Consider the following 15,961-nt stretch of genomic DNA (forward strand, 5'->3'; position numbering starts at 1 on the left):
AAGCAGCGCCTGGAGTGGCTATGAAGGCCAATTCTGGAGTGACAGGCTCTTCCACAGGTGCTGCAGAGAAATTTGTTTGTTGGGGCTGTTGCACAGTTGGCTCTCCCCTTGCGCCTCTGTCTTTTTTCCTGCCAACTACTAAGTCTCTTCGACTCGCCACAATTTAGCCCTGTCTTTATGGCTGCCCGCCAGCTCTGGCGAATGCTGGCAACTGACTCCCACGACTTGTGATCAATGTCACACGATTTCATGTCGCGTTTGCAGACGTCTTTATAACGAAGACATGGACGGCCGGTGGGTCTGATACCAGTGGCGAGCTCGCTGTACAATGTGTCTTTGGGGATCCTGCCATCTTCCATGCGGCTCACATGGCCAAGCCATCTCAAGCGCCGCTGACTCAGTAGTGTGTATAAGCTGGGGGTGTTGGCCGCTTCAAGGACTTCTGTGTTGGAGATATAGTCCTGCCACCTGATGCCAAGTATTCTCCGAAGGCAGCGAAGATGGAATGAATTGAGACGTCGCTCTTGGCTGGCATACGCTGTCCAGGCCTCGCTGCCGTAGAGCAAGGTACTGAGGACACAGGCCTGATACACTCGGACTTTTGTGTTCCGTGTCAGTGCGCCATTTTCCCACACTCTCTTGGCCAGTCTGGACATAGCAGTGGAAGCCTTACCCATGCGCTTGTTGATTTCTGCATCTAGAGACAGGTTATTGGTGATAGTTGAGCCTAGGTAGGTGAACTCTTGAACCACTTCCAGAGCGTGGTCGCCAATATTGATGGATGGAGCATTTCTGACATCCTGCCCCATGATGTTCGTTTTCTTGAGGCTGATGGTTAGGCCAAATTCATTGCAGGCAGACGCAAACCTGTCGATGAGACTCTGCAGGCATTCTTCAGTGTGAGATGTTAAAGCAGCATCGTCAGCAAAGAGGAGTTCTCTGATGAGGACTTTCCGTACTTTGGACTTCGCTCTTAGACGGGCAAGGTTGAACAACCTGCCCCCTGATCTTGTGTGGAGGAAAATTCCTTCTTCAGAGGATTTGAACGCATGTGAAAGCAGCAGGGAGAAGAAAATCCCAAAAAGTGTGGGTGCGAGAACACAGCCCTGTTTCACACCACTCAGGATAGGAAAGGGCTCTGATGAGGAGCCACCATGTTGAATTGTGCCTTTCATATTGTCATGGAATGAGGTGATGATACTTAGTAGCTTTGGTGGACATCCGATCTTTTCTAGTAGTCTGAAGAGACCACGTCTGCTGACGAGGTCAAAGGCTTTGATGAGATCAATGAAAGCAATGTAGAGGGGCATCTGTTGTTCACGGCATTTCTCCTGTATCTGACGAAGGGAGAACAGCATGTCAATAGTCGATCTCTCTGCACGAAAGCCACACTGTGCCTCAGGGTAGACGCGCTCGGCCAGCTTCTGGAGCCTGTTCAGAGCGGCTCGAGCAAAGACTTTCCCCACTATGCTGAGCAGGGAGATTCCACGGTAGTTGTTGCAGTCACCGCGGTCACCTTTGTTTTTATAGAGGGTGATGATGTTGGCATCGCGCATGTCCTGGGGTACTGCTCCCTCGTCCCAGCACAGGCATAGCAGTTCATGTAGTGCTGAGAGTATAGCAGGCTTGGCACTCTTGATTATTTCAGGGGTAATGCTGTCCTTCCCAGGGGCTTTTCCGCTGGCTAGGGAATCAATGGCATCACTGAGTTCCGATTTGGTTGGCTGTATGTCCAGCTCATCCATGACTGGTAGAGGCTGGGCTGCATTGAGGGCAGTCTCAGTGACAGCATTCTCCCTGGAGTACAGTTCTAGGTAGTGCTCAACCCAGCGGTCCATCTGTTTGCGTTGGTCAGTGATTATGTCCCCCGATTTAGATTTGAGGGGGGTGATCTTCTTGATGGTTGGCCCAAGAGCTCTCTTCATGCCATCATACATTCCTCTGATGTTTCAACTATTAGATTAATAATGAGTAATAAGACCGATTTAGTTAGCACCCTAACAGTGGGAGAACATTGATCAAATAGTGATCATAATATGATTGAGTTCTCGTAGTGTTGAAATGGAGAAACATGAAACAGCCACTCAGATTCTAGAATTAGGTAATGCTGATTTTAACAGGATAAGACACAGATTGTCCAGAGTAAACTGGACAAATCTATTAATGAGTAAAACAGAAGATCAGTGGGAGGTGTTCAAAAGAGAATTTAAAGTGATCCAAAAGCCGTTTATATCACTAAAGGGCAAGTGTTCTACCTGCCAAAAAAGACAGCTATGGGCAATTAAAAAGGTCAGAAATAACAAACTGTAAAAAACATACAGAAATGTAAAAAATAGCACAGATCCTGGTGAATGAGGAAGGTGCAAAGAACAGCAAAGGATGACACAGCAGATAGTAAGGGTTACAAGAAGAAGTACGAAAAGAAACTTGCAAGGGTGATCAAAATCAACACAAAGAACTTAGTTACATTCGGAAAAAGAGGGTCAGAAGCAAAGCAGTCCCTTTGAAAACTGATGATGGTGATGTTGTCAATGAGAAGGAAATGGTGGACATGTTGAATAATTAATTTGTGTCAATATTTACAGTGGAGGAAGAGAAAAGAATGACAGACTTCCCAAGGAAACTATTATTGGATCAGAGACAGGAACTTAATAAAATTAACATCAGTAATGTAACAGTAATGGAGAAATTAATGACACTAAAAAGTGATAAATCCCCAGGATCAGATGGTTCTATCCCAGAGTTTGAAAGGAAGGAGGTGAGAACAGTGCAGATCCCTAACTATAATCTTCTCTCAGGTCTAACCCCGACATGGTCATCAAACCTGCAGACAAGGGTGGTGCTGTTGTTGTATGGCGTACCGACCTCTACCTTGCAGAAGCTCAACGCCAACTCACAGACACCTCTTCCTACCTCCCTCTGGACCATGACCCCACCACCGAACATCAAGCCACCGTCCAAAGGACTGTCACTGACCTCATCTCCTCTGGAGATCTTCCCTCTACAGCTTCCAACCTCATAGTCCCGCAACCCCGGACAGCCCGCTTCTATCTCCTTCCCAAAATCCACAAACGGGACTGTCCCGGCAGACCCATTGTGTCAGCCTGCTCCTGCCCAACTGAACTTATTTCTTCCTATCTAGACTCTATCTTTTCTCCGCTGGTCCAGTCTCTTCCCACCTACATCCGTGACTCTTCTGACGCCCTACGTCATTTTGACAATTTCCAGTTTCCTGGTCCCAACCGCCTCCTCTTCACTATGGACGTCCAATCGCTCTCCACCTCCATCCCCCACCAGGATGGTTTGAGGGCTCTCCGCTTCTTCCTGGAACAGAGGCCCAACCAGTCCCCATCCACCACCACCCTCCTCCGCCTGGCTGAACTTGTTCTCACATTGAACAACTTCTCCTTCAACTCCACGCACTTCCTTCAAGTAAAAGGTGTCGCTATGGGTACCCGCATGGGTCCTAGTTATGCCTGTCTTTTTGTGGGATATGTCGAGCATTCTTTGTTCCAGTCCTACTCAGGCCCCCTCCCCCAACTCTTTTTCCGGTACATTGATGACTGTATCGGTGCCGTTTCCTGCTCCCGCCCCGAACTCGAAAACTTTATCAACTTTGCTTCCAATTTCCACCCTTCTCTCACCTTTACATGGTCCATCTCTGACACTTCCCTTCCCTTCCTCGACTTCTCTGTCTCCATCTCTGGGGATAGGTTGTCTACCAATATCCATTATAAGCCCACTGACTCCCACAGCCACCTCGACTACACTTCTTCACACCCTACCTCCTGTAAGGACTCCATTCCATTCTCTCAGTTTCTCCGTCTCCGACGCATCTGCTCTGATGATGCTACCTTCCATGACGGTGCTTCTGATATGACCTCCTTTTTCCTCAACCGAGGATTTCCCCCCACTGTGGTTGACAGGGCCCTCAACCGTGTCCGACCCATTCCCCGCACCTCTACCCTCACCCCTTCCCCTCCCTCCCAGAACCGTGACAGGGTTCCCCTTGTCCTCACTTTTCATCCCACCAGCCTCCATATCCAAAGGATCATCCTCCGCCATTTTCGCCACCTCCAGCGTGATGCCACTACCAGTCGCATCTTCCCCTCCCTTCCCCTGTCAGCATTCCGAAGGGATCGTTCCCTCCGCGACACCCTGGTCCACTCCTCCATTACCCCCACCACCTCGTCCCCGTCCCAGGGCACCTTCCCTTGCAATCGCAGGAGGTGTAATACCTGCCCATTTACCTCCTCTCTCCTCACTATCCCAGGCCCCAAACACTCCTTTCAGGTGAAGCAGCGATTTACTTGTACTTCTTTCAATGTAGTATACTGTATTCGCTGCTCACAGTGTGGTCTCCTCTACATTGGGGAGACCAAGCGCAGACTGGGTGACCGCTTTGCGGAACATCTCCGCTCAGTCCGCAAGCAGGACCCTGAGCTTCCGGTTGCTTGCCATTTCAACACTCCCCCCTGCTCTCATGCTCACATCTCTGTCCTGGGATTGCTGCAGTGTTCCAGTGAACATCAACGCAAGCTCGAGGAACAGCATCTCATCTACCGATTAGGCACACTACAGCCTGCCGGACTGAACATTGAGTTCAATAATTTCAGAGCATGACAGCCCCCCACTTTACTTTCATTTTTAGTCATTTTTAGTTATTTTTTCTTCCTTTTTTTTGCATTCCTTTTTACATTTTTTGCATTTATTTCATTTCATCTTAGTTTGTTCAGTTTGCTTCCCCACTGTTTTTTTCAGGTTGTTTTTCTTCAAGTTTGCACTTGCTGATGTTCTATGTTCAGTATATTCACACCTAATCTGTACTAATGCTTTGTCTTTCAAAACACCATTAACATATTGTTTGCCTTTGCTCCGTGACCTTTTGGTCAGCTATGTGGCCTGGTCCAATCTGCACCTTCTCCTTTGTTATCTCTTGCCCAACCCCCACCTCACTTGTTTATAATCTGTGACTTTTCTAATATTTGTCCGTTCCGAAGAAGGGTCACTGACCCGAAACGTTAACTCTGCTTCTCTTTCCACAGATGCTGCCAGACCTGCTGAGTGAATCCAGCATTTCTTGTTTTTGTTATAATCTTCTGAAGTTTGCTTGATTCAGGAACTGTTCCTTAAGATTGGAAAATTGTGCCTGTCAGTCTGCTATTGAAGGAAGGTGGAAATTATCGACCAGTTAGCTTAACATCTGTTATCAGAAAATTACTAGAGACAATAATTTAATAGGGAAATTCAGCACCTTGAACATTGTCAGCTGATCATAGAAAACCAGCATGGATTTGATATTGAATTGTTTGAAGAGGTGATTAAAGGAATAGGGGAATGTCTATGGATGTTATTTTTATGGTCTTCCAGAAGGCATTTGATAAATCACAGAATCACAGAATAATACAGTGCAGAAGAGGCCCTTCGGCCCATCGAGTTAGCACCGATGCATTAAAGACACCTGACCTGTCTACCTAATCCCATTTGCCAGCACTTGGCCCATAGCCTTGAATGTTATAACGTGCCAAGTGCTCATCCAGGTACTTTTTAAAGGATGTGAGGCAACCTGCCTCTACCACCCTCCCAGGCAGTGCATTCCAGACCGTCACCACCCTCTGGGTAAAGAAGTTCTTCCTCAAATCCCCCTTAAACCTCCCACCCCTCACCTGAAACTTGTGACCTCTCGTAACTGACCCTTCAACTTAGGGGAACAGCTGCTCCCTATCCACCCTGTCCATGTCCCTCATAATCTTGTACACCTCAATCAGGTCACCCCTCAGTCTTCTCTGCTCCACCGAAAACAACCCAAGCCTATCCAACCTCTCTTCACAGATAAAGTTCCTCAAAAGAGACTGTTTAGTTAAAGGTGAAGCTCAGGGAATTGAAGATAAATTATTGACCTGTTAGGAAGTTAGCTGAGTGACAGGAGACGGAGAGTAGGGATAATGGACAGGTAGTGTAATTGTCAGGATGTGATTAGTCATGTCCCACAAGGATCTGTGTTGGAGTCTCAACTATTCACTGTATTTATTAACAAACAATGAGATAGAAAATCACATATCCAGATTTGTAGACGACACAATAATAGACAGTACTGTAGGCAGTGTAGATGGAAGCATAAAATTACAAAGAGATTAATTGAAGAGATAAAATTGATAGATTAAGTGAATGGGAAAAACTATGGCAAATGGATTTCAATGTAGGCAAATGTGACATCATCCACTTTGGACCTATGAAAGGTAAACCAGAGTACTTTCTGAATGGTGAAATACTAGAAACAGTGGTGGTCCAGGTTCTAGGTACGCAGATCATTAAAACGTCAGCCTCACAACTCCAGGGACCCGGGTTCGATTCCGGGTACTGCCTGTGTGGAGTTTGCAAGTTCTCCCTGTGTCTGCGTGGGTTTTCTCTGGGTGCTCCGGTTTCATCCCACATGCCAAAGACTTGCAGGTTGATAGGTTAATTGGCCATTATAAATTGCCCCTAGTATAGGTAGGTGGTAGGGAAATATAGGGACAGGTGGGAATGTGGTAGGAATATGGGATTAGTGCAGGATTAGTATAAAATGGGTGGTTTATGGTCGGCACAGACTCGGTGGGCCGAAGGGCCTGTTTCAGTGCTGTATCTCTAAACTAAACTAAAATATTGTGGAATCTTGCCTTACTCTTGATAACAATGGCACTTAACAAGGAGACAAAGTATTTGTTCTGACAAACTACTTAATATCCGTATAGTTTGGGTAGAAGGTAAATACTCACTATACTGCTAGTTGGTAACCTCGCGTGTAAGAGTTCGTCCTCCAGTAGTCGGTTCGCTGAATGAGTTCTCTTCACATCTGTAGTGACTGACTAGGTCACTCTTCCCAACTGCAGCAACAATATCCTTGAGGGCTGTGGCTTTCTCCCCCTTTCTGACCCTGGTCCTGTGATATAATGAGTAATGTCTCAAATTGGGTCATCCGATTGGGTTTCAGTGCCTTATCAATCCCATGATTGAGGCCATGGCGAGGCAATGTTCTTTGGGAACTGGGCTGACCGATCCCTTGTCCCCTTCACCATCAGGTCAGATTACCTGAAGGTGCTGGGGATATGGTTCGGAAGGGCCGGGGCATGCACCCAAACCTGGGAGGAGCGAGTAGCCAAGGTACAACACAAGTTGAGCATGTGGGGGCAGTGATCTCTCTCCATTGTGGGTAAGAACCTGGTCATCAGTTGCGAGGCGCTCACGTTGTTGCTGTTCGTGGCGCAGGTCTGGCCCATACCCCACTCCTGCACTGTGGCGGTCACCCAAGCCATTTTCCGCTTCATCTGGGGATCTAAAATGGACCGGATCCGGAGGGACACGATGTTCAAACCTCTGGATAAGGGCGGAAAAAATGTATCCAACGTGGCCCTCATCCTGATGACCACCTTCGTGTGCGGCTGCATCAAGCTGTGTGTAGATCTCCAGTACGTAAACTCCAAGTGTCACTACGTGCTGAGGTTCTGTCTGTCCCCGGTGTTGCGAAGGATGGGCCTGGTCACATTGCTGTGGAACGCTCCATGCAGTTGGACCGTGCCGTACCACCTATCCTTCGTGGAGCAGTTTCTGCGGGAAAACACCTTTGACCACTGATCCATCAGCAGTGGTCTGCACGGAATGTCCTCAAGGCCCTACGGGAAAAGGAGACGGTGGATCCTGTTGGATGGTTCCCCGAGCAGACCGTCAAAGTCATTTGGCGGAATGCCTCATCACCAGAACTTTCAAACAAGCACCAAGACGTAGCTTGGCTGGTGGTGAGAAGGGCGCTCCCCGTCAGATCCTTCCTGCACGCCCGAAGTCTCGCCCCCTCCGCACAATGCCCCTGCGGTGGCTGTGGTGGGGAAGAGACGGTCGCCCACCTCCTCCTGGAATGTGCCTTTGCAAAGCAGGTGTGGAAAGAGATGCAGTGGTTTTTGTCGAGGTTCATCCCAAGCAGCTCTGTAACACAGGAGTCTGTGCTCTATGGGCTGTTCCCAGGGACACACACTGAGACAAACATCAACTGCTGCTGGAGGACTATCAATTTGGTGAAAGACGCCCTTTGGTCTGCCCGAAACTTTCTGTCTTCCAGCGCAAAGAGTTGTCCACGACCGAATGTTGCAGACTGGCACATTCCAAGGTCCAGGACTAGGTGCTGAGGGACGCACTAAAGCTTGGGGCAGCCGCAGCAAAGGCTCAATGGGGAAAGACCACAGTGTAAGGTCCCCCCACCAAGCTGAACTGAGGGGCTGGACCCATGGAAAACCCCTCGAACTGTATCGGGAAAATTTTGTGTGCTGTAAAATGCAAAAATGTATGTGGCATGAAAATGAAATGGAAGGGTTGTGAGGCAACTCATGATTGTATAGAAGGAAACTGATCATCTTTGCACTGGTTGTATTTTTTGACGATGCTGTTTTAAACTGTTTGGGAATGTAATTTTTGCAGATTTTTATGAATAAAGTATATTTTGGAAAATAAAAAAAAAGTGCCTTATCAATCCCACCATGGCTATGCAAGACCACCTACATGTGGTCATATCCTGCTCTCAGCAGGTGGGAGGGGGTGGGTTTGGGTCCATACCAGCAATGATGTGATATGTACATCTTAATAAGGCAGGAGGAAATCATTCACACATAGTCTGAGAGGTCATTGTCTGAGAACTGTTGTAGACAATGTTTGATGTTGTAATAGTCTGAGACGACCACCTTAATGACATGTCCTGACTCGGGTGTGTGTCGGGTTTCTGTGTGTGTCCTTGTTCAGTTAAACTGTCTTTATTTTTAACAAGTCCAATATAAGCCCCAATGATGAGGTCTTTGGTCGGAATTCCTCTTCTCCCTATGTCCCGATGTCCTCCGCACTCCATGTTTTTACCAGCCTTTGTCAAACTCTGCACATGAAAGCACATTAAATCACCAAGTCCCAGTTTATATCTGTAACAAGATATTGTTACAATTTGTCAGAACAGTTAAAACACAAACTGAAATTCAGCAAAAACTGTTACAATCAGATAGCTGAATAAAAACATGGCATAAAAATACATTCCCCTCGCAGCACGTACAGAAAATAATCTAAAAGACTAATGAAATGCTGACCTTTATATCTAGAGGTCCAGGATATAAGGGGGTAGAAGTCACACCTCAGCTATACAAAGCCCTGGTTAGCCTGGAGTTCCTGTGAACAGTTCTGGATACCAGGATGAATATATAGGTCTTGGAGGGAGTGCAGCACGGATTTACCAGAATGATGAAATGAGAACAGAAAGTGCCGGAAATACTCAGCAGGTGTGGCAGCATCTGTGGAGAGAGAAACACAGTTAACTTTTTAAGTCTGTGACCCTTCATCAGAACTGTCAAAGGTTAGAAATGTAACAGTCTTTGAGCAAGTGGAGGAGGGGAGGGGGTGAAGTAGAACAAGAAGGACAGACTGTGATCGGACGGAGGGGGAGATGTTAAATGAGAGATGTCATGGAATATAATTGTAAATGAAGTGCTAAATAGTTACAGCAAAAGACAAAGCACAGTCCAGAGAGAGTGTTAAAGGCAGAATAATGAACAGGTTTGTACGAAAACAAAAACATGAAAAATAAGTTTGAGACTAACACATGGTTAAAAAATAAATAAATAAATCTGAAATATATATTTAAAATAAATACACAAAAAAAATGGGGCTCATGTTCTGAAATTATTGATCTTAATATTGAGTCCAGAAGGATGTAGAGTGCTTGAAGTCTTACTTCAATTGTATAGAACGTCAGTTAGACCGCACCTGGAGTACTGTGTGCAATTTTGGTTCCCTTACCTTAGGAAGGATATTATTGCCACAGAGAGAGTGCAACAAAGGTTCACTGGACTTGTTCCCAAGATGGCAGTTCTGGTCACCTCATTACAGAAAGGATGTAATTGCACCAGAGAGGGTACAGAGGAGGTTTACAAGGATGTTGCCAGGACTGGAAAATGCAGCTATGAGGAAAGATTGGATAGGCTGGGGTTGTTCTCTTTCGAACAGAGAAGGCTGAGGGGAGATCTGATTGAAATGTATACAATTTTGAGGGGCTTGGATAGAGTGGAGGTGAAGGGTCTATTCACCTTAGCAGAGAGGTCAGTGACGAGGGGGAATCGATTTAAAGTGATTGGTACAAAATTAGAGGGGAGATGAGGAAAAACTTGTTCACCCAGAGGGTGGTGGGAGTCTGGAACTCACTGCCTGAAAGGGTAGTTGAGGCAGAAACCCTCAACTCGTTCAAAAGGAGTCTGGATATACACCTCAAGTGCTGTAATCTGCAGGGCTACGGACCAAATGCTGGAAGGTGGGATTAGAATAGGTGGATCGTTTTTTGGCCGGCAGGGGCATGATGGGCCAAGTGGCCTCTTTCTGTGCCTTAAACCTTCTATGATTCTATGTCGGGACTGTCCTATGAAGAGAGATTGGGGAAACTGGGCCTGTATTGTCTAGAGTTTCGAAGAATGTGAGGTGATCTCTTTTAAACCTACAAAATACTTAAAAGGATAGACAGAGTAGATGCAGGCAGCTACAGGTGATCTGTTCAACAAATCATTTCCTCAATCCAGCAACAGTTCAAAATTAAAGTTCATATGACAAAACAAATGTGCCTCGTTCTTGGCAGGTGGGGGCTTACATGAACATGTTTAAAGCAGAGATTGACAGATTTCTAAGTACAAATGACATAAGGGGATATGGGGATAGTGTGGGGGAAAAAGGCATTGAAGTGGATGATCAGCCATGATCATATTGAATGGCAGAGCAGACTCGATGGGCTGAATGGCCTACTCCTCCTGCTCCTATGTTCCTAGTCAAAAAATGAGGTGCTGTTCCTCGAGCTTGCGTTGATGTTCACTGGAACACTGCTACAGACCAAGAACAGAAATATGGGTATGAGAGCAGGAAGGAGAATTAAAATTGCAAGCAACCGGAAGCTCAGGATCATGCTTGCAGTCCGAGCAGAGGTGTTCTGCAAAGTGGTCGCCCAGTCTGCGTTTGGTCTCCCCAATGTAGAGGAGACTGCACTGTGAGCAGTGAATTGAAAGAAGTACAAGTAAATCACTGCTTCACCTGGAGGAAGTGTTTGGGAACTTGGATAGTGAGGAGAGAGGAGGTAAAAGGGTAGGTATTACACCTGGGATTGCAGGGGAAGGTGTCGTGGAAAAGGGAAGGTGTCGGGGGTAATGGAGGAGTGGACCAGGGTGTCACTGAGATTATTGATCCTTTCGGAATGCTGACAGGGGAGGGGAGGAGAAGCTGTATTCGGCATCACATTGGAGGTGGTGGAAATGGCGGAGGATGATCCTTTGGATGTGGAGGCTGGTGGGGTGGAAAGTGAGGACAAGGGGAACCCTGTCACGGTTCTGGGAGGGAGGGGAAGGGGTGAGGGAAGAGGTGCAGGAAATGGGCCGGACACGTTTGAGGGCCCTGTCAACCACAGTTGGGGGAGGTATCCTTGGTTGAGGAAAAAGGAAGACCTATCAGAAACGCTGTTGTGGAAGGTGGCATCATCAGAGCAGATGCGTTGGAGACGGAGAATGTGAGGAAGTGTAGTCAAGGTAGCCGGGGGAGTTGGTGGCTTATAATAAATACTAGTGGACAGCCTATTCCCAGAGATGGAGACAGAGAAGTCGAGGAGGGGAAGTGTCAGAGATGGATTATGTGAGGGTGGGAGAAGGGTGAAATTTGGAAGTAAAGTTGATAAAGTTTTCCAGTTCGGGGCGGGAGCAGGAAACGGCATCAATACAGTCATCAATGTACCGGAAAAAGAGTTGGGGGAGGGGGCCTGAGTAGGACTGGAACAAGGAATGTTCGACATATCCCACAAAAAGACAGGCATAACTAGGACCCATAGCAACATCTTTTATTTGAAGGAAGTGAGTGGAGTTGAAGGAGAAGTTGTTCAATGTGAGAACAGGTTCAGCCAGGCGGAGGAGGGTGGTGGTGGATGGGGACTGGTTGGGCCTCTGTTCCAGGAAGAAGCGGAGAGCCCTCAAACCATCCTGGTGGGGGATGGAAGTGTAGAGAGATTAGACGTCCGGAGTGAAGAGGAGGCGGTTAGGGCCAGGAAACTGGGAACTATCAAAATGACGTAGGGAGTTGGAAGAGTCACGGATGTAGGTGGGAAGAGATTGGACAAGGGGAGAAAAAATAGAATCAAGATAGGAGGCAGTAAGTTCAGTGGGGCAGGAACAGGCTGAAGTGATGGGTCTACTGGGACAGTCCTGTTTGTGGATTTTAGGACGGAGATAGAAGCAATCTGTTCGGAGTTGTGAGACTGAGGTGGGAAGCTGTAGAGGGAAGATCTCCCGAGGAGATGAGGTCATTGATAGTCCTGGATATGGTAGCTTGATGTTTGGTGATGGTGTCATGGCCCGGGGGAGGTAGGAAGAAGTGTCTGTGATTTGGCACTCAGCCTCTGCAATGTAGAGGTCGGTCCACCAGACAACAGCAGCACCAGCCTTGTCAGCAGGTTTGATAACAATATCAGGGTTAGAATTGTATTCCATTGAATTTTGCTCTTAATTTACCAGAATAATACCTGGACTCCAAGGGTTAAGCTATGAGGAGAGAATACACAAACTAGGATTGTATTGCATTGAATTTAGGTGAAGGGGTGATTTGATGGCCGTTTTTAAGATATTAATGGAGATAGAGAGAAACTTTTTCCACTGTTTGGGGAGTGTAGGACTCGGAGCATTGTCGAGAAATTAGAGCCAGACCTTTCAGCAGTGAAATTAGGTGATGCTTCTCACAAGGGTGGTAGAAGTTTGGAATTCTCTTCCACAACAGCAACAGTTAATTTTAAAATGAAGTAGTAGTTTTTTTGTTAGCCAAAGGTATGAAGGGATATGAGGCAAAGGTGGGTCGATGGAATTAGATTGCAGATCAGTCATGAACTCATTGAATGAGTAAATGGCCTACTCCTGTTCCTATGTACTTATCTTCCTATGAGTGGTGGTCCCAGGGGGAAGGTGACTGGGAATGATAAAGTTGTCACTATCTTCCGTCTCTCTCCTCTCTGACTGTCAGTGTCTGGTCACTAACTGAGAATTCCTTGTTTTACAGCGGGGGAGAAGACCGGCTATAATCAAGCGAAGAGTAAGTTTACCTCAAACTACAACTGGATCTTCAACTAACTGTGTGAAGAGCAGGAATTGCTGCTAATAGTGTCTGTACAGTGAACAGTTTATTGCTCTGTCTTCATCTGTGTGTGGTATCTTCCTCTCTGTGTGTATTCCCCTGCCCCCAACAGCATCCCCCTCCCCTCCTACTCCCCCCACCCCACCGCCCGGTCTTTGTGTGTGTTACCCCCTGTCTGTCTCTCTGTCTCTAATAGTGAACAGATTTTTAATACTTGTCCTTCTATTAACAGCTTCTGATAGGGGGGAATCCTCATCAAACTCCTCTGCCAATGCCTGAGGTATGAATATTTCAATAGTATATTCTTCACTGGTCTTCTAACTGGGCTATTACAGTTGGTGTTTCCTGTACAATCTCCTGGGTGGAATTTGAGTGCAGTGTCTCTCTCTATACACATCAAAGGCTAGATCATACAATTCAACACTCAGCTTTGAGAATGGCCGACTGGAGATGCTGGTCCTGTTCAGTCTGAGACTGGAGATATGAGTGTTGGGGAGTGATAAAGACTTCTCATAACATTTCCTGTCAGGACGTGGCCTCCTGTCAGCCTCTCAGTTTCATCTAAAGGAGGCAGGTTTTCTTCAAATTGTTCACTGGGGTTTCGTGTCGTCTCTCCCCGAGGATTCAGTGTCACTAGTTTTTGGAGAGTGAATGGTCTAATGAGTTTTGCTGCTGGTGTTCGGATGGGTCTGATGGTGTTTCGAGGGCATCTTGGTTTTGCTGCTGATGTTTGGGGGTGGCAATTGATGGGTTTTGGTGCTGGTGTTTGGTTGGGTCTGGTGGGTTTTGCTGATATTTGGGTGGGCTTTATGGGTTTTTCTGGTATTTGGATGCATTGATGGGTTCTGTTGAAGTTTGGGTGGTTCTGGTGGGTTTTGCTGCTGGTGTTTGGTTGGCTCTGATGGATTTGCCTCTCTCTCTAACCATGTATTTATTTCTCTTCCCCAGTGGTCTCCCGTGTCCCGCTGAAATTCCAGGGAGTTCAGTGCACAGTCAGCGGGATGAATTGCTGAATCAGGGAGGGTGGTTTATCATCGAGGTGATGGCGAGTGACTGATCATAGCTCTACATCTGTGACTCTGTTTAATTGTAACTGGGGGGGGGGGTTGTTGATTCTGAATGTCTGTACTCTCTGATCATTTTGAACTTTGACCTGTATGGTTTACTCTGCATATGCTCTGGGAATGTTGAATCATTCACTGATTTCAATGGGGGGGCTTGTTTACACTTTTGCTTTTTAAATGTTAACTGTCTTTGAATCCTTTTCCTTCATCAAGAATAATTAATGAGCGTGACCCTGATCATCTCCTCACCCTCACTCAGTTTCTGGTTAAATTGTCCGATGTACTAACTGGGAGTGGAGATACACTCACACTCCGTCCAAGTGGCCCTTGACCAACTGGAACCCACAGGGACTGGTCCCTGGGGCGGGGGAGGGGGGCCTAATCCCCAAGACCATCAATCCTGATGGAGGTTGTAGATGGGGTGGGAGAGTGAGGTGGTCCTGCTCTGCGTGACAGTCCCGGGACATGGGAATGTGTTGATCATTGGGAGATCGGGGAGTGTGATCAGATTTATTTTTTGCTGGGGTTTATGGGGGGAGGGGAGTGGTGGGGCATGTGCTTTGTGAGAGGGGGCTCTGTAATGCAATTTTGTATTCCCTAAATTCCAATAATAAATGAGGTTTGGACTCCACTTCCTGTCTCTGTCTAATGTATCTAATGGTGGAGAATGTTCAAATCTAACAATGAAAATCCCAGGTAACTGTTATAACTGAGGTGGACGGAGAATTCTGTTTATTCCAGTTCCACTTCTCTACAAATCACAACATATATATAAATTTTCCCACTTACCGATACGGTCAATCACAGACTCTATTTTTCCCAGAATAAAACACACCAACCAGGTTTCTTTAATCAACAACAAAATTATCAGTTTATTATAAAACAAGTCTTAACCAGTAATGGAGTAAAGCATAAACACACAGATTGAAATATTAAAGTTCCCTTTTTACCTTAGACCCCAACATACTCTCTCACACACACACATACACCAATTAACCGGGGAAAAAAAAGGGATTTTTATTTTTAGAGCTCTTCTGCAGACCAAAAAAAACACTTGGGCTGAACACTTGTTCATTATTGAAGAAACAGCAGATGATATATGTTGTGTTCCTAAACTGGCATACAGACTGCCTGCCAAGCACACATAGGCAGGTCACTGGGATCTTTTAGAATAGTTCTTTTCAGGCGGAGTTGAGAATTAATTTAGCAGGCTTTTGTTCAAAGACAGGAGACAAGGTGAGGTGAGAGTGACTGCCCTTGACATCAAGGCAGCATTTGTACAAATATGACATCAAAGAACACAAGCAAAAAACTGGAGTCAATGGGAATCGGGGGGAAAAAAAACTCTCTGCTGGTTGGAGTCATACCCAGCACAAAGGAGGATGGTTGTGGTTGTTGGAGGTCAATCATCTGAGCTCCAGGAGTTCCTCAGGGTTGTGTCCAAGACCCAACCATCTTCAGCTGCTTCATCAATGACCTTCCTTCAATCATAAGGTCAGAAGTGGGATGTTCGCTGATGATTGCACAATGTTCAGCACCATTCGCAACTCCTCAGATACTGAAACAGTCCGTGTAGAAATGCAGCAAGACCTGACAATATCAAGGTTTGGCCTGATATGTGGCAAGTAACATTCGCGCCACACAAATGCAAGGCAATCAGTGTCTCCCAACAAGAGAGAATCTAACCATCTCCCCTTGACATTCAATGGCATTACAATTGCCGATTCCCCCACCATCAACATCTTGGG

At 46.5% G+C, this 15,961-nt stretch overlaps 1 protein-coding gene across 1 annotated transcript in view; it reads left to right on the plus strand.

The window, feature by feature from the left end:
- LOC137345671 (class I histocompatibility antigen, F10 alpha chain-like) overlaps positions 1-14,844 on the plus strand; it is a 115,591-nt gene extending 100,747 nt beyond the window's left edge. Inside the window, exons 6-8 of the mRNA XM_068008934.1 lie at positions 13,075-13,107; positions 13,382-13,429; positions 14,098-14,844. Of these exons, the coding sequence (XP_067865035.1) occupies positions 13,075-13,107; positions 13,382-13,428 (80 nt within the window). The 3' untranslated portion in view covers position 13,429; positions 14,098-14,844. The remainder of the gene's footprint in view (positions 1-13,074; positions 13,108-13,381; positions 13,430-14,097) is intronic.
- The last annotated feature ends 1,117 nt before the right edge of the window (positions 14,845-15,961 follow it).

The sequence above is a fragment of the Heterodontus francisci genome, chromosome 29 (genome assembly GCF_036365525.1).
Source record: "Heterodontus francisci isolate sHetFra1 chromosome 29, sHetFra1.hap1, whole genome shotgun sequence".
Taxonomy (NCBI): domain Eukaryota; kingdom Metazoa; phylum Chordata; class Chondrichthyes; order Heterodontiformes; family Heterodontidae; genus Heterodontus; species Heterodontus francisci.